The sequence below is a fragment of the Mastigoproctus giganteus genome, chromosome 5 (assembly GCF_048544385.1).
Source record: "Mastigoproctus giganteus isolate SK-2022 chromosome 5, ASM4854438v1, whole genome shotgun sequence".
Classification (NCBI taxonomy): Eukaryota; Metazoa; Arthropoda; class Arachnida; order Uropygi; family Thelyphonidae; genus Mastigoproctus; species Mastigoproctus giganteus.
Window position 1 is genome coordinate 97,821,011 of NC_143579.1, and position 24,558 is coordinate 97,845,568.

The following is a 24,558-nucleotide window of genomic DNA, read 5'->3' on the forward strand; positions in this document are numbered from 1 at the left end:
TTTCTGACTTATTTCCCATTTTTTACTAAATTTCTGAATGTTACTATATTTACTATATATTTGAATTAGTATTTTTCATTGTTGAAAGGTCATGTTTCTTTATAACGAAATTTCTGTTTAATGAATTTTCAAGAAAATTTTCGATTTCGTTATATAGAGCTCCGACTGTATATATATATATATATATATATAGGCAAATAGAATAAATAAGTGTATGGTAGGAGTGCTGATCTGTCAGGTGTAGTTATAATGGAAAAAAATAAAAGTGCCTGAAAATTAAAATCAGATTACACAAAAAAAATTTAAATAAAATAAAATTAAATGAAAATATATAAATGGTACTTAATGCTGTAGGTCCTAAGATTTTAACTATGTCGTCAAGGGCCGTCAGCCAAAACCAAAGGAAACACAGTATTAAGCAAGGCCTCTGTTTCTGTTATGATGTATACATGGCAGACAGAAAAAGCAAGCAGATGTATACATCATAGCTGACATGGCAAAGACCAAAAAGAAAAGGAATAATTAAAAATCAAAATTACACTAAAATTAAAACCAATTGATTCCAGTGAATGAAAAATGAATGAATAGCAAACAGCCCTACCCGAATTTTGAAAAGAAAGTGAAATTTCAGGACAAAAGAATATAGTCAGGATATGACAACTAACTGCTGAGCAGAGGGAAGTGAACACAACAGGGCTGTTTTGGAAACCAAAGAAGTTAGCCAATAGTTCCCCGCAAATTTATAACAGCTAAAGTAACCCTGAGAACGGGGGGAGAAGAAGGTGTAAATCGGCCAAAGTGAACCATACCTGCGTGATGAAGAAGTCGGCAATTAAACAAATGAGGCAAATGGACCAGCAAAGGGGAGAATTCTAGACTAACTAAGTAGCATTGAAAAGACTAAACTTTGTTGTAGAAGAAAAAAGGAGTGATAGCAGAAAAATAGTATCTCGAATATTGCTTTCGCCCAGCCTTGATCACACATGAGATATAAAATGTGGTGTTTAAGAACAGCAAAAAATAATTGGAAGAAGGGGAATATAGTGGTGCTCAGACAGTCCAGGGTTGCATAATCCATACCAAAAGTGCATCCCTGGACATAGAACTGGACACATTCGTCGTGTTTGTGTTTAAGTCAGTAATGGTATTGTTTTTACAAATATGAGACTGAATAATGTATAAAAATAAAGATGACAAAACATTTATCCTCCATAACTTACTCTGGAGAGAACAAATAACTATGACTATTTGGCTAATTACTTAGACGTGGACATTAATATCAATGGCCCTCATACTACAATTAACATATATAATAAAAGAGATGCTTTTAATTTCAAAATAGTCACTTCACCCATTAGCACTCCTACATTTCAAAAAAAAGAGCATTCCAATATAATAATCTCTTAATACATCAGAATTTCCATTATTTGCAGTAGCAACATTCTCTTTTTAGACAATATCAAATTACTCTCATAATAAACTGCTTGGTAATAGTTTCCCTTCAGCTTTCCTTTACTATCATTTTAGGAAAGCACTCAATTTCATGAAATTTAAAAAACTTATTGATAACAATATTGATATTAACAATGTAATTGCTGGTTGATATCTTTGGTTATATCCCTTATATATGACTGTACATTATGTACAGTCATATATAAGGGATATATAGTCTCATATTTGTAAAAACAATAACCATTACTGACTTAAACACATGAAGTATATGCCCATTCCTATGTCCAGGGATCCACTTTTGGTACGGATTACGCAACTCCAGACTGCCCGAGCACCACTATATTCCCCTTCTTCCAATTACTTTTTTGCCATTCTTAAACACTACATTTTATATCTCGTGTGCGATTAGGCTGGCCAAAAGCAATATTCGAGATACTATTTTTCTGGTATCATCCCCTTTTTCTTCTACAACAAAGTTTAGAGTCTTTTCAACACTACTTTGTTAGGCTAGATTTCTGCCCTTTGCTGGTCCATTTGCCTCATTTGTTTAATTGCTGACTTCCCTGTCACATCGGTACGGTTCACTTTGACCAATTTATACCTTCTTTCCCCCCTATTCTCGGGGTTACTTTAACTGTTATAAATTCGCTGAGAACTATCAGTTAACTACTTTGGTTTCCATTACAGCCCTGTTGTATTCGCTTCCCTCAGCTCGACAATTAGTTGTCATATCCTGACTATATTCTTTTGTCCTGAAATTTTGCTTTCTTTGTCAAAATTCAGGCAGGGCTGTTTGCTATTCATTCATTTTTTGTTCACTAGAATCAATTGGTTTTAATTTTAGTGTAATTTTGATTTTTACTTTTTATTTATTTCAGTATTATATTGATTTTGTTTTTTAATTATTCTTTTTCTTTTTGGTCTCTGTTGAGTCGACTGTGATGTCAGATGCCTTGCTTATTGTTGTGTTTCCTTTGGTTTTGGCTGCTGGCTTTTGACGACATAATTAAAATCTTAGGACCTGCAGAATTAAGTACCATTTATGTATTTTCATTTAATTTTATTTTATTTAAAATTTTTTTATGTAGTCTGCTTTTATTTATCAGGCACTTTTAATTTTTTTCATTATAACTACACCTGACAGGTCAGCACTCCTACCCATGCACTTATTTATTCTATTTGCCTATATTTCATTATGGTTGCTGGGCATTTCTGCTATTACTAACAGTCCTGGATCCATAATCAATTATTATATATTATTATTATTATTTTTTTTTTTTTTCGTTCTTTTTTAGACATTCCGTTTTATCTCACTACAACCTATTATTATTATTGTTATTGCTGCTCTTATATTATTTCTCCCTGATTGGGGGTTCCATCTCGTGACGGGATATTGCTACCAAGTACACAGGGTGGTTATTATGTCTGATGTTACTGTTGGTCGAGGAACTCTCTGACAATCCTACAGGTGGTCAGGATTGTGACTTTCTGGAGTTCCTTGTAGGTGTTCGCTGGGAGCCCCTATTGCTGCTAGGCTGTTATTATTATTAGCAATTAATAACTATTAATAATTATTATTATTAATAGCAATATTCCAATCTACATAAATGACCACTCTTAACAACTCACCTCAAGCAGTTGTTTTGGGAAACAAAACAATTAGTAAAAACTCACAGTTACAAATTTTTATGGTTAAAACATGGAAGGATTTATGTGAAAAAGAATGAATCATCAAGAGCCATAAGAATTTTGAGTTCAAAAGATCTGCAGTATATAGAGCTAAGGTAAAATTAAGACATCAGGTATGCTTTTTGAGGAATCACGGATTTTTAATTCACCATTACATTTTTTAAATAATCCGAATATTCAAGCTCTTATAATTGATAAAAATTAGTTCTTTCTGGTAGCTCTAAATATCAGGTCATTAAGAAAAAATTGGTTTAACTTCTTGCAATATATAAATGCAATGAAAGAATTTATTTCATGTATAGTTTTAACAGAGGTTAACATAAAAAGTGATGAAATTTCTAATTATAACATACAAGGTTATGACAAGGTCTATATGTTGAGAGATTTGATAGTATGAATCAGAGCTGTAATACTCAATATGTTCTACGTTGATAATGATATTAGTAAATTAATAAGAGGAGTTTACCTCAATATAGTACGTGGAACACTTCCGTATGATACCCTCCAGAAATTAAAACGGAAAAAACGAAAAAATCGACAACTTACCGGTACATTAAAGTAAAATATAAATAATTAAAGTAAATTATAAATAATTAAATAATCAGTTTAACACAATTCAAAATCAATTCAAAACAATTAAAATTCAAATTAACGCAATTAAAAGAAGCTAACGAAAATATTCAAAACGATTTTCCTTCCTGAAGCTGACAATGCTTTTCGACCGACTGTCGTGATCACAGGAATGAAAATTGAGAGATTTGAGAAGGGGTGGAGAAATAATAATATACTATAGAATATGCTTTAAGGCAGTACAGGTTTACCACTTAACTCAGTCTTGTGAAAACTGCTGTGTCAAATTATTAGGAGAAGATCCAAAAAAACACATTCATGATTTGTTCTTTTTATAGGCCACCATCAGATTCTATAAACAGTTTCCTAATTGAATTAGATAACATAATTCTGCTATGGGATGATATACAGGCTAATAAGACCATACTAGTAGGAGATTTTAATATTAATTTACTAACCGATGAAACTGATAATGTGATGCTCAGATACTCTGCAATTTTAAACAATTATGGATTTGAACATACCTTATTTGGAATAACTAGGCAACAAAGGATGGAGGGTGATAGAACAGTAAGCTCTTGTTTAGATCACCTTATAACAAATATAAATTTTAAGTATGCTAATTCTTACATACTATTAAATCAATTTTCAGATCACAGAACATGTATACTAATAGTAGATATGTACTCAAAACAACATCCATGTGAAGATATAAAATTAACAAATGTATGAAGAAAAATTATTTATCAACAGGTAAACTGAGACAGAACATAGATAACATGTTAATACAAGAGCAAGTATCTTACACAAGAAATGTAAATGTCTTTTCAAATAAGATAATACAAATGATAAACAATTCGAGGTTTAATACAGAGAGAAAAGTAAATCACTCAGCTTGCAACATAAATTCTAGGAGTATCAGGATTAAGCTTAAATAAATAAATAAATAAATTTTTCTGTTTATACTCCGGGACGACCAAACGGTCAGAGGAGTTCACAAGATAGACAGATTACAAGAAACAGCACCGTATTCAGTAGTCACGGGCTTGAACCCCGGTCACTCAAGGCACGCGTACTTATGCACCAGCGCGCCTGACCACTAGGCTACGGCGGCCCTTAAGAAACCTTGGATGATTAACGAAATAGAAGAATTAATGGTACAAAGGGATAAATACTTCAGGCAGTATAGAAATTGACAGGTATGACAAGAAAACAAAAAAAAAAAAAAAAACACTTATTACAATCAACTTTTTATGGATAAGCAGATAACTCAAAAGGATAAATGGAACATTATAAATAACCTGTTAAGTACAAGGAAGAAATTATCAAGGGGAAATCAAATTAAAACACTATTAGAACAGATTCCTGGTGCAAACAAACAATATGAGGCTGCAAATAGGTTTGCCAAAGCTGTATTAGATCTCAGCAGATATTATATTCATTATTGTCAAAATTCCTTAATCAACAAGATAGTCTTCCTCAGATAATGAACTCTTGTGTAGTCTAGTCTTAACTCCACAATATACTGAGATTCTTAAGATTATAGAACAGTTAGAGAACAAGAAATCTTATGAACTGTACTGCATTTTTTTTTTTTTTTTGTTAGTTGTTGGCGCATAGGCTTCTGTGGCCATAATGCACCTCCCAGGGTTTTTGCAGTACTTTGATCCAAGCCCGAGGTGGGAATCGAACCCGCGACCTTTGGGTTACCAGGCAGGCACTTTACCACCTGGCTAGCCCAGTCGGCCTGGACTGCATTACAGTAACCGAAGTAAAGAGAAATAAAGAACAGTTCTCTGTTCTCTTGGTGGAGCTTATAGCATGGATGTTAGAGTCGGGAAGCTATCCTACAAATTTACTTTCATTTAAGGTAATTCCTGTATATAAAAAGGGATCACCAGATGACTTTTGCAATTATAGACCAATAACAATACAGTCAGTTATAAATAAGATAATAGAAAATTATATTTTTTCCCATATAAGCAAATATTTACATCAATATGGACTGTTAAACAACTCTCTATTCTCATATCAGAAAGGCAAGAGCACACAGACATTATTAGAGAATTTAGTACAGGTTGGCCTCGATTAATGCGATTAATTCGTCCCGCGAGTGCATTGCACAAAATGAAAATGCCTTAATCGAATATAATAATCAATAGGAAAAATTATAATTGGTCCTTGACCTTTTGGAATGTCCATAAAGAATTTTAAAAATGCCTTTTAATACCTTTTTAACTGCATACAATGTAAAAGATAATGAAAATAATTATGGAATTAAATGTTTATTGCATAAAACAGCGGTTTCCCAAACTGTGCGCCGCGGAATATTTAAAATTTTTGAGGGAAACACAGCGATACTCAACATGTCAGACACCGCGCGAACTACTGGCTTGAGGTAGTTCACAGTTTCAGCATTTCTTATTAAGTTGTTTGGACCTAACTACTAAATGGAACTGTTAGGTATTTCTTTTAGTCTGGGTGCTCCTTGAAAAAATTACTGAGACACTAAGGGCGCCATGAACCGAGAAAGTTTGGGAATCTATGACATAAAATACACAATGAAGAAAAGACTGTTGCGGAAATATTTGAACAGTGTTGACTTTCTCTTTTCATCAGTCAGTTTCCAATAGCCGACAACAATCTTCTCTGGGCCCTGGCAAAATAAATATCGCAGAGAACCTCAAACCTTTTGTTTGACGTTCTCTGCGATATGAAAGATTTCATCTGGTTCTTTTACTGTTATCTCCTTTGTGGTAGGAGATAACGGTTCATCTGGCTCATTTAAAAATTTGAATTTTTATGCATGTGGGCATTGACTTTATTAGCAGGAGACAAACAAGTAACACTTCTTCTTTCGATGGTTGATGGAACACACGAGGCGGACAGCAGGCAGACATATGTTTATTGACCGTACGACTCACGGTAAGCTTAACACGCGATTCAAATCTTTTTCAACTATTGCATAAAAAAAAAAAAAGATCGCATTAACTGGAAATTTGCATCATGTAAACCGAAAAGTGGTATAATTTTTCAGATAGCGTTAACCGAAAATTGTGTTAATCAAACTCGCGTTATGCAAGGCCTTGCTGCAGACTCTTTTAACTTCCATTTAAACAACAATAACTTCATAATGATTTTATTTATAGATTTGACCAAAGCATATGACGTAATTGATATCTCAGTATTGCAACAAAAATTACTGAAATATCATATAAGGGGAAGAATCAATCAACTCTTAGCATGTTATTTAACCAAAAGAAAAATAACAGTTGAAGTAGAAAATACAAAGGGAAAATCATATAATGTAAAGAGAGGAGTACCTCAGGGTACTCATGCGGGGCCAATCGTGTTCAACATCTATATAAATGACATATTCAAAGTAATAAAAGAACTCCTTTATAAAAATTTATTCAGATGATATAATCTTATATACAATTGGAAAGAACCTGACAAAAGTGGCTAAAGATTTACAGCAGGATTTAATACATTTACAAACTTGGTTGCATGATAATAAATTAGCACTCAGCTTTGAAAAAACAAAATTTGTGGTAATTAGACCTCATCAAACCTCTGACATTCATCCCTCTATTAAATTACATAAACATGAATGCCTACATGATCAGAATTTCCAGAATTGCAAATGTTTAACTGTGGAAGAAGTTTCAAATCATTGTTACCTTGGGTTATGGATTGACTACAGTCTAAGTTGGGCAATGCATATAACAAATTTGTACAAAAAAATAAGATTTTATGTGTACATTTTTTACTACATTAAGAATAAGTTAAATCTTAGAATAAAAGTTACCTTATATTATGCATTAGTGGACTCCCAACTCAATTATTTAGTAAATGTATGGCCACGAGCAAATATAACTGAAATAAGGGTAATAAACAACTTAATTAACAGGACTTTGAGACTTTTAATGGAGACAAACTTTTGGAATGACCTGAATAAGAGAAAGCAATTTTTGTTGAAATATAAAATACTTTATCCAGTTCAAAAACTGAAGTTAAATTTAATCTTGAAAAATTTTAACACTATTTTTGAAGAGTCGAATCTGCAAAGAAATGTCTCACATAATTTAAGGAACCCAAAAGCAATTGTTTTGCCTCACCCTAGGGTACTAAATAGATTTGGAGATGGGCATAAAATGAATATAATAAATAACTTGTTGGCTAGTGTAGAGCTAGTGCAGGCTCAGGAGAAGTTATTCTTGCTCCAAATTAAAATTCTTAATAAGAAAAGTTTTGATACTCGATATGTATTGATTAGAATTGCTATTCAGATAAATTGCTATCTCTGTTTGCATTCGGAATGTACTATGTGTTGTGATTTCATTATCTTTTCTGTTAGATAACAAATTTGTATGCAAAAACTGTTGTAAATGAAGAATTACAACTTGTCGAGAAATTTACTTTTCTTAAGTTCATTTATTGTAAACAAATTCTCATGATAAAAATAAATTGTATTGTATTATTATTATTATTATTATTATTTATATAATATATATATATATATATGAAGTAATTTACAGTATTATATGCAATTTTTGCATAGCATGCTAAGCCATCCATGTCAGAAATATCCCAGAAATTGTTCACAGAGGATTTTATATATATATATGTTACCCGAGGGCAGGATTTGTCTATTTTTATCCAAAACTCTTTACTTAATTTCACCTTCATTCAGAAAAATTGCTAGACTTTTACTTGTGGCTTCATGGCCAAATTTTCTGGACAAAATATTTAAGTAGAATATGAATATATGCCTACATCATACACTGTTTGTTGCATTGTACATGGAGGCTTATTAATCTTTGATACTGAATATATACAGAACACTTAATTCTGTGTAATTTAAACATGTTGCTACATCTGTGTCTTTTTTTTTTCCCCCCATAAAGCAATATGATGATGCCATAAAATTATACAGTGCTGGCAAAACTGTATCCATTGATGACCTTCCAGTGCCTCCAGGTAATTTTTTTTTTTTTTTCTGTTTTTTGTTTTAATGAGAAACTTGTCTTTTCTAAAATGCATATTGATTGTACTTTAATTTTTTTTTTTGTTTTGAACATTGTATCATAAACTATTTGCTGAAGAGTGATGCAAATTTTGTGACATTGTTTGTCGATTGTATATTTTAGATTGCTCTTGACAAATTTTCATAATTGGAACTTTTCAATTAAATTATGTCAACTATTGTACACTCAGATGCCATCAGTCAGTTAGTTTTAAGTTAAAAATCACTACTCATATGAGTAATTTTTAACTTAAGGCCTCTAAGACAACTCTTCCTCTGTACATCCAGTAAAAAACAAATCTGATCTTGTTTATGCTGCTTTAGAACCAAGAACCACCCATCAGTCAAGTTTTGTTATATCCCAAAATATTCTGGAATTCCAGGGAATGAACAGACAGACTAGGATGCCAAACACCCAAACATTCAAACTAGTAACAAACTTTCTGGTTAAACAAAAATCATAACCATGGCAGTCTAGTTTCAGAACAAGTTGACAGGAAGTGTTTTGGCCAAGTAACATATCAGCTGTCATAGTTCGTGTCGCAAACCTGCTGGGACATATATGTATACATATATAGGTTGTCGGATAACCTGCAACCATTATTGCTGATGAAGGCAGCCACCGCTGCCGAAAGCTCCTGTTTTAGTGGTTTTTAGTAATTTTAAATATCTTTTTAGCACTTTTAAGTTTATATTTTGTTGCATTTTATTCTTGTTATATACACCATCTTATTTTATACAGTCAATATGTGTAATTTTGTTTAATAAAGGCATTTTATCGATTTGAGTCAGTGTTTTAGTAGCATCATAGATGAATCAAGAGTTCCTGACTCCAGAGGCCTCTTCAATGAACATATCAGCTATACACATTTTACTCATTATTATTTTTTTTATCTTTTAGTGGGAGATAATTCCCCTTCCAATGCATACATTTTAGCACACAGCAATTAAGCATATTCTTGTTAACTGCAATGATAGTTGTACATCATTCATTATTGAACTAGAGGAACCATTGACGCCAACACACTTAATATAAAATTATGCAAATCTCAAAGACCTCAATCGTTTATAGAAGATTTAAGTAAATAATAGAGGTCTGATGTAGCTGAGTGGTCAGGAGCGTTAGAGCAGTAGCATGCACTCTTTGAGTAGACCGAGGTACAAGCCCGTGACTTATAAATACAATTAACTTTTGTATCGATGATTTATTGTAAACTCCACTGACCTGGTCGTCATGCTGGAGTATAAACAAGAACTACCAACAGCAAATTTAAAATGGGAAGCATTCAAAGAACTTACCTTGGACGCTACTAGGCTTTACATACCAACTAAGACATATTGTTCAAGGTTTAGGCCTAAATGGATGTCAGATGAACTAATGAGACATATGGCAGAGAAGAAAAATGCATGGGATACATATAAATTAACACATGACACAGAAGCCTGTGATAGATATAAGTTGTTCTGTAACCAAGTTACAAAGGAGGTTAGGCAGGTGAAGGCAGATTACGAGAAATCTTTGGCAAGGGATGCAAAGAAAAACAGCAAAGAGTTCTTTGCTTATGTAAACTCTAGAACAGGGGTGGGCAACTTTTTTTCGTCAGCGGGCCGAATGAAATTTTCGTATCATGATGCGGGCCGAATGAAATTTTCGCAACATGATGCGGGCCGAAATAGATTGAACGATTTAATAAAAAAAATCAGAACCTAAAAAATGTTATATTACTTGAATTACCAAATTATTAATGTATTTTTAAAAAAAATATCTGAATGTCCAATTATCATTGAAAATGCGGCATTTGGCATCAATTTTTCTTTTTTTTTTAATTGGCTCATTTTATTTATATTAAATTTAAAATAATTATATTAAATTAAAAATTGTAATAATTAGAAAAGGCATAAAACGTAAAATATCTCGCACCAATATTATTTTTTTCAATAAGAAGTCAAACCCAAAGGAACTTCGTTCGATCGATGCTACAGTAATAATTAGGAAATAACTCTTTGACGCTGCGTAGAATCACTTGGTTACTGTTGTACTGGTCGCGATTCCCGATTGAACCGAATTAAGCTGAACGTTTACGGCGAGTGTAGTCAGGTATGGATTTTCTATATTTATGCATTTACCGAGGGGGCCGGATTCAACATCGTCGGGGGCTGGATGTGGCCCGCGGGCCGGCTGTTGCCCACCCCTGCTCTAGAAGGAAGGGGATGAATCCGATTGGTCCACTTGATATCGATGGTTCAACTGTTGATGATCCTGCTCAGGTAGCTAACAAACTAAATGAATATTTTGCATCGACATTCACACATGAGGAGTTATTCAGCGAGGGGAATGCCAGAGGTGTATTCAACTCTGGCAGTAAGCTAGAGAATCTTGTAATAACTGAGAGTAAAGTGGAGGAGAAATTGTTGAAGATAAACACAAGAAAGGCACCTGGGATGGATCAGATCTATCCAGTTATATTAAAGGAGGCAGCAAAGGAAGTAAGCAAACCCTTAGCCATAAGTACGAGAGCTTCCTTGGACTCAGGGGAGGTACCCATAGACTGGAGATGTGCAAATGTGACCCCAATTCACAAAGGAGGATCAAGGGCTGACACAAGTAATTATAGACCAGTGAGTTTAACTTCTGTTCCAGGAAAATTAATGGAGGCACTGGTTAAAGAAGCACTGCAGGATCATCTAGACAAGACTTCAGTTATAGCTCGGACACAGCATGGTTTTGTTAAGGCGAAGTCTTGCCTGACCAATTTGATTGGATACTATGATGCAGTCAGAAAAGAACTGGATGCAGGGAATAACTTTGATATTATATACTTGGATCTTAGAAAGGCTTTTGCTACTGTTGCACATGGAAGACTGCTGCACAAATTGGAGCAGTGTGGCATTGGAGGCAAATTGCTGCTATGAATAAAGGGGTGGTTGAGGGGGGAGAAGACAGAGAGTGGTAATCAATGGACACTGCCCATCGTGGACTAATGTTATTAGTGGAGTCCTTCAGGGTTCAGTGTTGGGTCCAATACTGTTTTCTGTATTTATAAATAATACTGTTGATGGTATATCAAGCTTAATGTCCAGGTTTGCAGACGATACAAAGGTTGGCAGGATTGTTAAGGACACTACTGACGCTATGCTGCTGCTGCAACAGGATCTGGAAAGGTTGAGTAAATGGGCTCAGAGGTGGCAAATGAAGTTTAACATTGACAAATGTAAAGTACTACATATGGGAAACAGTAACCCCAGAGCAACGTATCAACTCTGTGGTACTATACTGACAGTGGTAGAGAATTAAAAGGACCTGGGGTATTACCCCCATATGAAGTTCTCTGAGCAGTGCAGACGGGGTTGCAAGAGTAGCTCATGGTGTCTTATTAATGATATACAGGAATTTTTCCAGCAGGGATAAGGAGGTGATTATTCCCTTGTATAAGGCAATGGTTAGGCCACACCTTGAGTACTGTATACAGGTCTGGAGGCCTCATTTCAAGAAGGATGCAGAGCTGCTGGAACGAGTACAGAGAAGGGCAACTAGATTGGTGAATGGGACAAAGGGGTTCTCTTACGAAGAAAGGCTTAAGTTTTGCAAATTACAGTGTCTAGAGACTAGGCACTGGCGAGGTAATCTGATAGAGGTGTATAAAGCCTTGAATGGTTTGAGCATGCTTAATGCTGATGGGATTCTTCCTCTTGCTCAGAATAATCACCTGAGAGGGCATAAATTCAAATTGAGGAAAGACAGATGTAGGATAGATGTGTGGAAATTTTCCTTTAACCAGCGGGTAGTTGGTTGGTGGAACAGACTTCCATCCCTTGTTGTGGAAATTGATAGCCTAAATAAATTTAAGGCTCAGCTGGACAGGTATTTCGAATGAACAGAGGGGTGAAGTGGTTTTTTTTTTTTTTTTGGCTGATGCGCATAAGCTTGCTTTCTTACATCATATGCCTCTACTAATGCTAATTTCACCTTATTATAACTTTCAAACTCATGCATCTCAAGCAAGTTCAGAATAGGGACATTTTGGCCTTATTAGCCCTTGTGCCAATAAATGCAAATAACAATCTTCTCCATGAAGAAGATTGTTATTTGCATTTATTCAGACATTACCAGTGTGTGCTCATCTGGTTAGACATAGTCTGGAGAAAATTTGCATGTGGTATTAGCTTGATGCTACATACAAAGGACCAGGAGTTTGTGAAAGTGATGTAATCTCAAGGAGAGATACTAACATTAATATCTCTCTCCTCACCTTCAAATCATTGTTAATATATCTTCTGGAGAAGAGATATTAACATTAAGATATTAAGCTTGTAGGACAATCTCTAAATGCCCAGATGGTGTAAGTGCCAGCCTGTGATCAGGTGAATGCTTTTGAGAGAGGCAAGATAATTATTGGAACTTGCACTGAGCAGTATTAGTAATGATAAGTAATGCAAGAAAACAAGCTTAGGCGGCATCACCTTAAAAAAAATATATTAACATTTTCCTTATTACTTGTCCCATTCCTCTATTAGTTTGTCTAGTTTCTTGAATTTATTCAAATTACCTACCTCCACATCAGATAGAAGTTTGAAGGCAAATTTCTGCAGAAAGTGAAACAGAGTGACATCCTTAGAAAAGAGGAACAATCAGAGCTGCTGCTCGTATGCCCCACATTACATCTAAACCTTGGCATTGTTTGCAATGGTATCAAGCTCTTCATTTTGGATACTGGAAAAAGGACTTTTGGAGTGACAATTTTCAGTGCACAACCCCTCAGATCAACAATCTGGTGTGGGTTTGGGGAATGTCTAGAAAATGTTATCTACTGCAGTGTATTGTGCTTGTAGTGAAATTCATAGAAAAGCAATATTTCTTGTGATTTGGATTCAGACTATTAGTTGTGGTGCCAAAAACATTACCATCAATGCTGAATGGTACACTGGCATGTTGATCAATTCTGTACAGTTCTAGGGAAATGAGTCCTTATGTTCCAGTGCAATAATGCTCCATCCTATACAGCATCAGCATTAGTAAAGGCATGTGATGTGGGAGGGCAAGCTTGTGCAGCATCGGCCAAAGGAAGGGAGAAAAAAAAAAATTCCCATTCCACTCATCCATTCACTCCAGATGTTTGTTTGATTCTGCCTTGAATTTGTTTGGGCTGTCAACTTCTGCAGTGATGAATGGAAGTTTGTTCCAGCAGTCAGCTGGCTGGGGGTGGGTTTCTGCACATCTGTTCTGCAGCTGTCTTTCTTCAATTTTAATTTGTGTCGCCTTGGGTCTGGGCAGGAGAAGAAATCCTGTCGGTGTTGGGCTTTCTCGGGCCATTCGGGGTCTTGTGCACCTCAGTCGAATCGCCTCGTGGGTGCCTGGTCTCTGGACACTGGTTTGCAAAACTTAAGCCTTCAACTCATAAGATTATGTAAAAACATGATTTGAGGAAAACAAAGTTCAAAAACTTACCTGGCCTGCACAGAATCCAGACCTGAATCTGAATAAACACCTTTGGAATATACTGAAATGCTGGATTAGGTTGCAGTTAGTATGCCCTGCTTCCACAACCGAATTGGCAGCTGTACTGAGGGAGGACTGGGCATTAATTTCTGCTGCCTTCCAAAAAGAACTAGTATACTGGTGTTCAAAATTTAAAGACCAGTCAGGTTCACCTGTAGCTTCTCATAGGAGTGGCCTGGATATGGGAAAGCATACCAAAGGAACCTCGTCTCGTGAGGTACAGAAATGATGAAGGAAACAACACTGGCACAACAATGGAAACAAAATGGTACAGAGGGACTTTATTCAAAAATGGCAACATGGCACTGGCTGCGATGATACAGATGCATCACTGCCAAAGATGGGACAAGGGGAAGAGGTGGTCCTCAGTTGGAGATATGGCCACCCTTATTGTTGATGCAGGCTCTGCACCACCTATCCATACATAGAACAATGTTGTTGATAAGTTCTTGCGGTAACATCGTCCATTCCTCTGTCAGCACCCCATCTTCAGCGAGTGAACATTTTCTGGTGGGTATGGACGTGTCCGCTAGGTGTCTCCCCCAGAGCATCCCGTATGTGTTCGATATGATTTAGGTCGGTAGAGCGTACAGGCCAATCCATACGAACAATGTCCTCACCCTCCAAAAGCATATCAACAGCAGCAGCAATGCAGTGGGATATGGTGTTATCATCCATAAACACGAACTTAGGGCCAATGGCACCTTGGAACAGATGCACACGGAGAAGGATTACCTCAGTACAGTAGCGTGCACTGGTTACAGTACCGCCTTCCAGTATCTGGAGTTCTGTATGTCCATCCAAGATAACACCTCCCCAGACGAGAACACCTCGACTGTCATATTGATCCCTTTCAGTGATGTTTGTGGGGTGATACCATGTGCCAACCTCTCACCAGATTAGCTAACATCCAGAATCACTGCTGAGACTGAATCTACTCTTATCAGTAAAGAGTACCTTAAGTAAAGATTTTGTGATTGTAACCTTTAGAAATAGTGTTGGTCCTTAAGTTTTGCACACCAGTGTAAAAAGCTTTCCAAGGTGCTGTTATTAGGGCCAAAAGTGGGTCTACAGCTTATTGCTTTTTCATTAAACTTTGTATTTTTACAAAATGCTTAGAGCATAGAACAAAAATCTTATGAATTTCAAGTGTTGGCAAAATCAACAAATGGTGATATAAGGTACAAGAAATTTCATAAATGTATTAATAAGACATGTAAAATGTGATTGTGGTGTGTGCAATGTGTATAAACATGATACAAGGGTGAAGGGAGAAAATACAAGATCAGGGGCTGATACAGTATCAAATACAGTAGATCCTAGATTCAATAAGTGCAGTAGTCACCTAATAGACAGGAACTGTCAGTGCAATATTGAATCAGTCTGATATGATATGGGAAAATGATAAAATAAAGCTACTATAGCAGTATGTGAAACACTTGGGATACATGGTTTGATCAAAAAGTCAGTAAATGATCTTACAACTCTTGAATGCATAGTGGTAGCTAAAAGGATTTGAGTGGGGTTTACAGCATCTTTTGAGCCTGCACTCACCAAGTTGTTATGCTCCAGTCTAGGGGAAAACTTCTTTGAGTGAGCAAACACTTGTTTTTCTAATTTCTTGCATTAACTGATAATGATGAAATGTGAACATGATCAATAAACAATTTTTGAACAACAAAAATATTCTGGTTGCTTTACACCTACTCCACCGTATGGTCTGATATGACACCTTGTGTCTTTTGACTATTCCCAAACTTACAATAGGACATGAAAGGAAACTGATCAGAGTTTGATTCCAGAATTAATCACACACAATGGACTACCTACAAGCATTACGGACTACCTACTTACAAGCAAAGAGAAATTATGGGAGTGACATTGAAAAATATGTAATTAATGATATTGAAATTTCACATGATTATTTAATGAAAGAAATTTCGAGTACAGGCCAGTAAATCTCCTGGGGTTGATGGCATATAACCTATAATCTTAAGGGAGCCAGAAACTAAGTGCATTGAACCATTGAGGCTAATTATGAGATTCTGTTGGATTGGAAAAGTGACTATGTATTTCCAATACATAAGGGTGGTTCTAAGAGTGAAGTGGGAAATTACCAACCAGTCAGTCTAACTTCAGTGGTAGGGAAATTCATGGAGGCAATGATCAAGGGTGGAATTCAGGATTATTTGTATAGAAATGGAATTCAGAAGGATACTCCACATGGTTTTGTAAAGGGAAAATCATGTTTAACAAATCTGGTTAGCTGTTTTGAGGAGGGTCACTCATGGGCTAGATTTAGGGAATAATTTCTACATTGTTTATTTGGATTTCAGCAAAGCATTTGACTGAGTCTCACATGATTGGTTACTTTATAAGCCGGAACAAGTTGGAATTATGGGGAAAATCCTCAGATGGATAGTTGGATGGCTTCAGGGTAGGAGTCAGAGGGTTGTGATAAATGGTTATTCCCAGTGCTTTTTTTTTTTTGGAACGTTTGAGTATGCCATACGCAACGGTACAGCATACCGGCACCTTTATTAACAGTGACATTTGGATGCTGTACACTTCGAAATTTGTAATATTTGATAAATTTTTTCACACGTTTACCTACTTTTCAAATAAGCTTAGTTATTTAACTAAATTTGCATTTTTCACTGTCTATTGTTAAGATATTTTCTATATAAAACTTTATAACCATTTTTAGAATTCTAAATTACTCTGTCAGACTTATTTTTAACAAACTCCTTTTATAGCAGATTTTTTTGAAATACCCTTGGAAATTACATTTAAAATAGTTTCTGTCGAGCGAAGAAAATTTTCATATAACGAACGGCTTAGGAGAGACTTAACTGGGTACGCACTGTTCGCATTTCTGGCCTTCAGGCAAATTAGGAAATTAGTGCTGCTGCCAAGCAAGAATTGAGAGAATTAAAGGGATTACCATTCTACAATTTAGGGGTACCTGTTAAAACCTATCCGACCACCTGTCCCAAATACAGAGAAGTCGCACTGATCAACAGTGAGCAGATCAAGGATAATTTCCAATTGGCTCTGGTTCATCTTCTACTTCAGTCGTGTCCAACCTTTTACTATACAGGGACCATATTCAAAGTTAGATTTTTTCGGGCGCTGCACCGAGTGATTCGAGAAAAATTAGCGCATTACATTTTCCATATCTTGTTACATATAAAAGGAAATTTCTGTTTTCATGTTTTCATGTTTTTCATGTTTTCATGTCACGTTTTTTATTTTCAGGCTATATATAAAAAATGCAAATTCCCAATACTTTTATGTGTAACAAATCTGTGTTACTAATTTATTTTTTAGAGTTCATTAAAATTATAAAAATATGACTTACTTTTGTTTTTCAAAAAAAAAAAAAAAAAAAACCTTACTTTTGCCTTTAAAGGCTCACTTTAGAAAATTTACAACCCGAAAGGATCACTGCTTAAGATGAATATAAGGTGAATAAATAAAAATAATGATGAACCTAAAATTGAAAATATTCAAAAATTTTATTAAGTATGTACAATACAAGATTACATTTACTAAACAAAACATTTAATGAGAATTTTTTTTTGATAATTAGGAAAAAATTAAAATGCTGTATTTACTTTCCGCGTGGGCCGTAGGTTGTACACTGCTGTGAATCAACTGTAAGTGCCCCGTTTGAGAATTAGGAGGGAGTGATTTAATTTTAATTCGACAAATAATCATCTGTTGTTTCGCGGAAGTGCGTTATCCACATTTTTCCTTAAATTTTCCCTATCTCTGTTTACATGGTCACAGTAACTGAATATCAGAATGACAATTACATTTTGGACAGTTAAAAAAAAAAAGAAGAAGAAAAAATTCAAATTAGGAACTAGTGACAATATCGATGACGAGAGAAGGAAAATGAGGACAACGAAAGTATTAAACCTTCTAAACGTGAAACGTTGGCATTTGGCGAAAATGAAGTAAAAAAATTGTCAATTAGGCTTCAATTAAATGAAAGAGATAAAATTCGTGGATTTTGAGAATACCTAATCGAAAAGACGGTTTTGGAAAAACTGAAGAGCATTTGAGGAACACTCTGTTTATGATACCAATTTCATTGAGTGAATATGAACGAGGATTTTCACAAACAAATCTGATTGTCAGCCCAACCAGAGCTTCATTGATGACAAAAACAATTTCTTCACTACTATTTCTTAAAATTGTAGGCCCACCGGTGACACACTTTGTTCCAGCAAATATGTCGATTCGTGGCTGCTTCGGAAATGTCATTCATCAACAGACACAAACAGTAAGAAAAGAAGTCAGCAATAGTGTGTTGGATGAGAACACGATAAAAATTTGGAATATTCTATAAAAACTTTATTATGAAATTATTTTTACTTATTACTTAGTTTTATGTACTTGAATAATAAATTTATGCTTAATAAACTGTGTTAATATACTTAATTTGTTGTTCTTATTCCAAAAACATTACTACTAAAGTAACAATATCAGGAAATACTTTTTTAGAGTACTATACTTTTCATGTCCTTTTAATTTTTCCTGATAGCAAAGAATGAGTACTGGCACTTTTTTTTTTTACATAAAAAAGCACTGGTTATTCCTCAGATTGGGTTGATGTAAGAAGTGGGATTCTTTAATCATCAGTATTAGGACCGCTGTTGTTTTTGAATTTTCATAAATGACATTGATGAAGGGATAGAGTGTGTGATGTCTAAATTTGCAGATGATGTAAAGGATGGTAGAGTAGTTAATGATCACTGCCAAGCAGAGCTTCTTCAGAGTAACCTAAGTAGACTTTGGGGATAGTCAGAAAAATGACAGCGATGCTTTAATCCAGCAGAGTTTAAGGTATTATACCTGGGGAAGAGTAAGTTACCTACATTGATAGCAGAGGCTGACAGTTTCGGAAAATTCAAAGGTTAGCTGGATAGTTATCTATGGGAGGAGGGAAACATATAGGTTGTCTATTTATTTTTCTTTTATTAATTATTTATTTTTAAAAAAATTTCTTATAATTTTATTTTAATTTATTTTATTTATATATATATTTTTTTGCTAGTGCAGCATATGCCATAGGCTTCCTTGCACTATGTGGCCATTGCTAATACTAATACATCTATTCAGCAGCCATCCTTCCTCGATTTGAATTTATGTCCCCACATCCCACATGTTTGTACACGTACACTTAGCAAGAGGAACGATTTCATCAGCTTACTCAGTATATTCAAAGCCCTAAAGTCCTCAGTTAGATCTCCTTCCAGGTGTCTAGTTTCAAGACACTGCAATTTACAGAATTCAATCCTTTCTTGGTAAGAGCACCCTTTATTATTATTGTTATTATTGTTGCTCTTATATTATTTCTCCCTGATTCGAGAATTCCACTCCATGACAGGTATTGCTACCAAGTACACAGGGTGGTTGTCATGTCTGGTATTACTGATGGTTGAGGAACTCTCTGACTATCCTACAGGTGTTCAGGATTGCGACTTTCTGGAGTTCCTTGTAGGTGTTCTCTGGGAGACCTATTTCTGCTAGGCTGCTATGTAGGGTCTTTAGCACCATACCGGTAGTTGACACGATGATCAGGATGGTCGTTACTTCTTGCATATGCCATGTCTCAGGTTCATGTACTTCCTAATTTTTATCTCGTGGGTTTTCTGGACATTGCTAATGTTGGGCAGCACTATCAAAAAAAATAAATAAATAAAAAATAGCATGTAGCCGAGTGGTCAGGAGCGGGAGTGCAGTAGCACATGCTCTTTGAGTAGACCGGGGTTCAAGCCCCTGACTGCTGATTACGGTCGATCTGCCAACCCGCACTGGACCAGCGTGGCAGATTATGGTCCATTTCCCTCAGCATGAATTGTTGAGGAGGCTTCCATTCTGCAGTGGGTTGTAAGGGCTGCACTTTACCTTTTTTTTTTTTTTTTTATGTCAATCAGGTGGGTAGCCTTTTCCATCTTGTCCTGTTGTGCGGGATGGTCTTATCCGTTATTATGGCACAGTTGCAGTACAGCTTGTGGGTTGGGGTCTCTAGTACTGCCTGGGGTTCATACTTGTAGTATGGTACACTTTCTTTGGTCAACTGGTATTTCTTTGCTAGCTTCTGATGTATTATCCTGGCTACCTGGTCTTGTCTATGAGTGTACTCAGTCAGGGTTATCGATCGCCTTGCACTCCGTGGTATTGTGTTGGATTGTTTCTGAGACCAGGTGACATCGTCGACATGTGTCATCTGACATTCCGGGCTCATTTGCAATGTATTTTTATAGTTTCTGGTGTTGATTACCTGGTCTTGGATGGCCAGCACGAATCCTTTAGTCTCGGGGAAGAGCATCCCGTTTGTGAGCCATGCATTGGAAGCAATGTTATTGGTGTGATCTTGATGGAGGTCATTGTACTACCTTCTTTGCCCATCTTTCTAGCTTCATTTCTTGTGCTGTCTGGGTGGGAGGGGCCTCTGCACTTTGGTTGAGTGGGGTATACCACTCATCTATCTCCTTATGGCCTGGTGGAGTGGTGCTGTTCTCGAAGTAATCCTTTAGGTTAACTATTGCTGTTTTCTGTTGCTCTATCAGGCCCCTTCCTCCCTCTTTCCGAGGTATTGTTATTCTCTCCACTGCTGACTTTGGGTGGTGTTGGCGACTCTTGGTCATTGTTGTCCTTGTCTTTTGCATTAAAACTTCTAGCTCGGTGTTAGTCCAATCTATGACCCCGAATGTGTATGTTAGTACTGCAGCTGCATAGGTGTTTATGGCCTTAACTGTATTCCCTCTGCTCAATTTTGCTTTCAGCAGGCATCTGAGTCTCTGATGATATTTTTCGATCAGCCACTTCTTGATTTCCTTGTGCTCTAACTGCTGAGCTTGCATCATCCCTAGGTATTTGTAGGTCTCTCTTTCTGTCATAGCTTCAATCTCTTTACCAGTCAGCAGCTGATAGTTTCGGCTGACTAATTTTCCTTGGTACAGGGAAAATCCTTCAGTCTCGGGGACCAAATTCCATTCTGATGTCCTTGCTGAATTCTACGGTGATCCGGAGTAGTTGCTGGAGTTGCTTCTCAGTTGCTGCATAGAGCTTGATGTCATCCATGTATATCAGGTGGGTGAGGATGTACAGATTCTTTCTTCCTTCTTTGAGGTTATATCCATACTTGCTGCCGTTAAGCATGGTCAATAGCGGGTTGAGTGCTAGACAGAACCACAGTGGACTTAGAGCATCTCTGTGAAAGATTCCTCTTCTGATGGGGTCTGGTTGTGATGTTCTCAACCTTAATGGTGGTACTCCATTTCGCCATTGTTGCTCTTAGGAAGTTTGTTACTATCAGATTTACCTTGTAGATCGTCAGTGTCTCTATTAGCCAGCTATGAGATACGGAGTTGAAGACCCTGCAGTAATCGATGTAGGCCATGTATAGGTTGTAGTGCTTCTTGTAGGCTTTCTCCATAACTGCGGCTTCTATGGTTAATTGCTCGTTGCATCCTTTCTGCTGTTTGGCCATTATGTTCTGACTCTCTAAGTGGTCTGATATCTTCTTGGTTATACAGCTGGTCAGAATCTTGTACATCGTTGGGAGCCATGTGATTTGCCTGTATTTCACTGGGTTTCTTGTAACTTTGTCTTTAGGCTTCAGATATGTGACTCCTTCAGTGAGAAACTTCAGAATTGTCTCCAGGTGCCTTATCATTCAAGTGAACTGCTCTGCTAGGTGCTTGTGTGTGCAAGTGAGGTTCTTGTACCAGTAGTTGTGGATGTTATCAATTCCTGGGGTCCACCAGTTGTGGGTGTTCCTGATCGACTGTTTTACTACTTGTTGAATCTCCCACTCTCTCATCTCTTGTACGTCCTTGGTTTTCTTCCATTCTACTTCTATTCAGGGGGCTCGGCTGTTATGTCTTACTTCACTGCTCCAGATATTTCCCCAGAACTCTTCGATTGTCTTCTTCTCGGGTGGTCCGTTTCCTGTTTTCTCATCTTCTCCCAGTTTCCTGTAGAAGGCTCTTTGGTCCTCATCGATGATTCGGTTGTTTATTTTCCTTTGGGAGCTCTCTTTGTATCGGCGTAGTCTCTTGCTGAGTGTGAAGAGGTTCTGCTTCAGTGTGTCTGCATGTTCTCCTATTCTCAGATTTCTGGTCTCATGTTTGCTATGGACACAGTCTCTCTTGAGGATGCTCTTCACCTTTCCAATCAATGGGTCAACTGACCTATCTCAACTCTTAATTCTATCTTCTGCTAAAGTCTTCTTTCTCAAGCTGGCGGTTCCTTCTGTTTTCGGTTCTTCTGCTGCTAGTCTCTTGTTTCTTTTCCATTAATCCTAGTGGCTGCTGTGGCAGCATAGTATACAGCTGTGTGGATAGCCTCCAGCATTGCACCATTGTTGTCAAAGTAATGTGGTATTATTTGCCGATTGAGGTAGTCTGTTACTCTCCACAGGATTTTATTTGGCCTCTGCTTAGGTATCATGTGGGTTCTTATGGGGTCCATTCCTTTGAATTCTGTTAGGGCCTTCTTCCACTCAGCTTCTATTCTGGATATCGTGACTTCGTCTCTTTCCACTTCGGCTACTCTGGGTTGTATTTCTTCTTGCTCTTCCTCCTCTGGTTCCGTGGTATGCTGTTCCTCCTCTAGTTCCACATTGACCATATTCTTTGTTCTTTGTAGTTGATCACTCACATCCTGCTTGATTTTTTCCAAGATGGCAGGAGCTATTAGGTTCTTCGCAACGATGGTCCTTCTTTGGTCCGATAATCGCTGTTCAGTGACCTGAATATCTGGGAATCATTCCAATCACTTGTATGTATTCGCAACCTGTAAATTGTCATATTGGCTCTGGTTATTTCCTAGTATGCTCGCATGATGTACGTATTCATTTCAGTACTCCACTTCATGCATTGGCACCTTCTTCCGTTCTTCCTATTATTATTATTATTATTAGCCATAGGGTGCAAGGAAGCCTGAAGCTTTTGCTGAACCAGCCAAAAAAAAAAAATTCTGAGTTAACCTGAGAGAAAACTTGGGCCAGAAGTAGAAGGGAATCACCAAGAAAGAGAAGAATAATGATATCCAGCTCAGGACCCTAGGTGTGCCAAGCGCTTACTCACCAGATGTAAGCCTCTGGGGTTTTTTCACATCACTGATATTGTTGCTCTTTTGTACATCCATTCCAAATATCAACATCCTTTATAAAATGAGACTTCTGGACTTTATGAAGTACTCAAAATGCAGCCTAACCATTGCCTTACGCAATGTGATAATCATTGTGTAAGGCTTATGCCTGCTGTATGTTTTTGAAAAAACTTCAGCAGCTGTCCTGGCAGTCTATTTGCGCTGGAATTTTGCCTGACTGCAGTTACTCCCAGATATTTTTCACTACATTACCCTCAGTGTTGTACAACAGATTTGATATGTTAATCTAGGAATACTGCTACTCATCTGTAGTATATGAAATTTACAAATTGTTAAACTTCAATTGCCATATCTCAGCCCATCTTTTTTTTTTTTTCCCTTTTATGAAAACTAGAAGCACAAAAGGTATTAGAACCTGTAGTACTTAGTACCATGTGTAGGCTGAAGATTGAGAAGATGAAAGAACATACTTGTTGATATTAGACTTGAATTTCTGTAGATTGTAATTTTCAGGGAATATGTATGAAGGGAGGTTGTTCCAGAAAACAGAAGTTGAATGAATAAATGAGAAAGAAAAAAAGTTGGTTCTGTGAGTGTGAAGTATGACAGTAAAAAGATGTTGACTGGTTGTGGCAAGTGTTCGGATTGCTCTGGAAGAGAGAGCGAGAATTATAGAAACCAATTCAGAAGAACAGTGCCCATCGAAGTATCTATAGAAAAGGCATGCAGCAGAAACAGAATGTCTATGAGACAAAGAGTGGAGAGACTTTGTTAGAGATGAGTCATTAATTAGCTTAACTACCCTTCAATTGAATCTTGAAGCCTGAAAGAGGCTTTGGGCACTACCCAAGATGTGGGAAAAATATTCCATGGTAGGAATTTGCAATTCCTACCATGGAATATTTGCAATTTGTACAGAGTGTGAACAGCTGTTTGAAAGAAAAGTAATGCTGAAAGAAAAAGAGAAAAACAAATTTTTTAGATGCAGAGGAAGCAATATTTGTAATATACTTATGCTTAAGAGAGATTAGAAGATAGAGTTGTTGTTGTTGTTATTTGGTTTTTAGGAGCATTAGCAATTAAGGCCATATTGCTCCGGGGATATGCTGTGGTCATTCCCTGACCTTTCCGCATCCTCCGTATTTCGTGGTCATGCGCTCAAACTCCGGTCTAATCAAGAAGCATGTGCTGC

The 24,558-nt window shown here is 36.5% G+C and overlaps 1 protein-coding gene across 2 annotated transcripts in view; it reads left to right on the forward strand.

Annotated features, from left to right (window-relative positions):
- The window catches only part of l(2)gd1 (lethal (2) giant discs 1), a 518,195-nt gene that overhangs the window by 225,990 nt on the left and 267,647 nt on the right, over nt 1-24,558 (forward strand). For both annotated transcript variants that reach the window (XM_090373359.1, XM_090373358.1), the window contains exon 11: nt 8,619-8,691. In XM_090373359.1, coding sequence (XP_090229485.1) covers nt 8,619-8,691 — 73 coding nt within the window. The remainder of the gene's footprint in view (nt 1-8,618; nt 8,692-24,558) is intronic.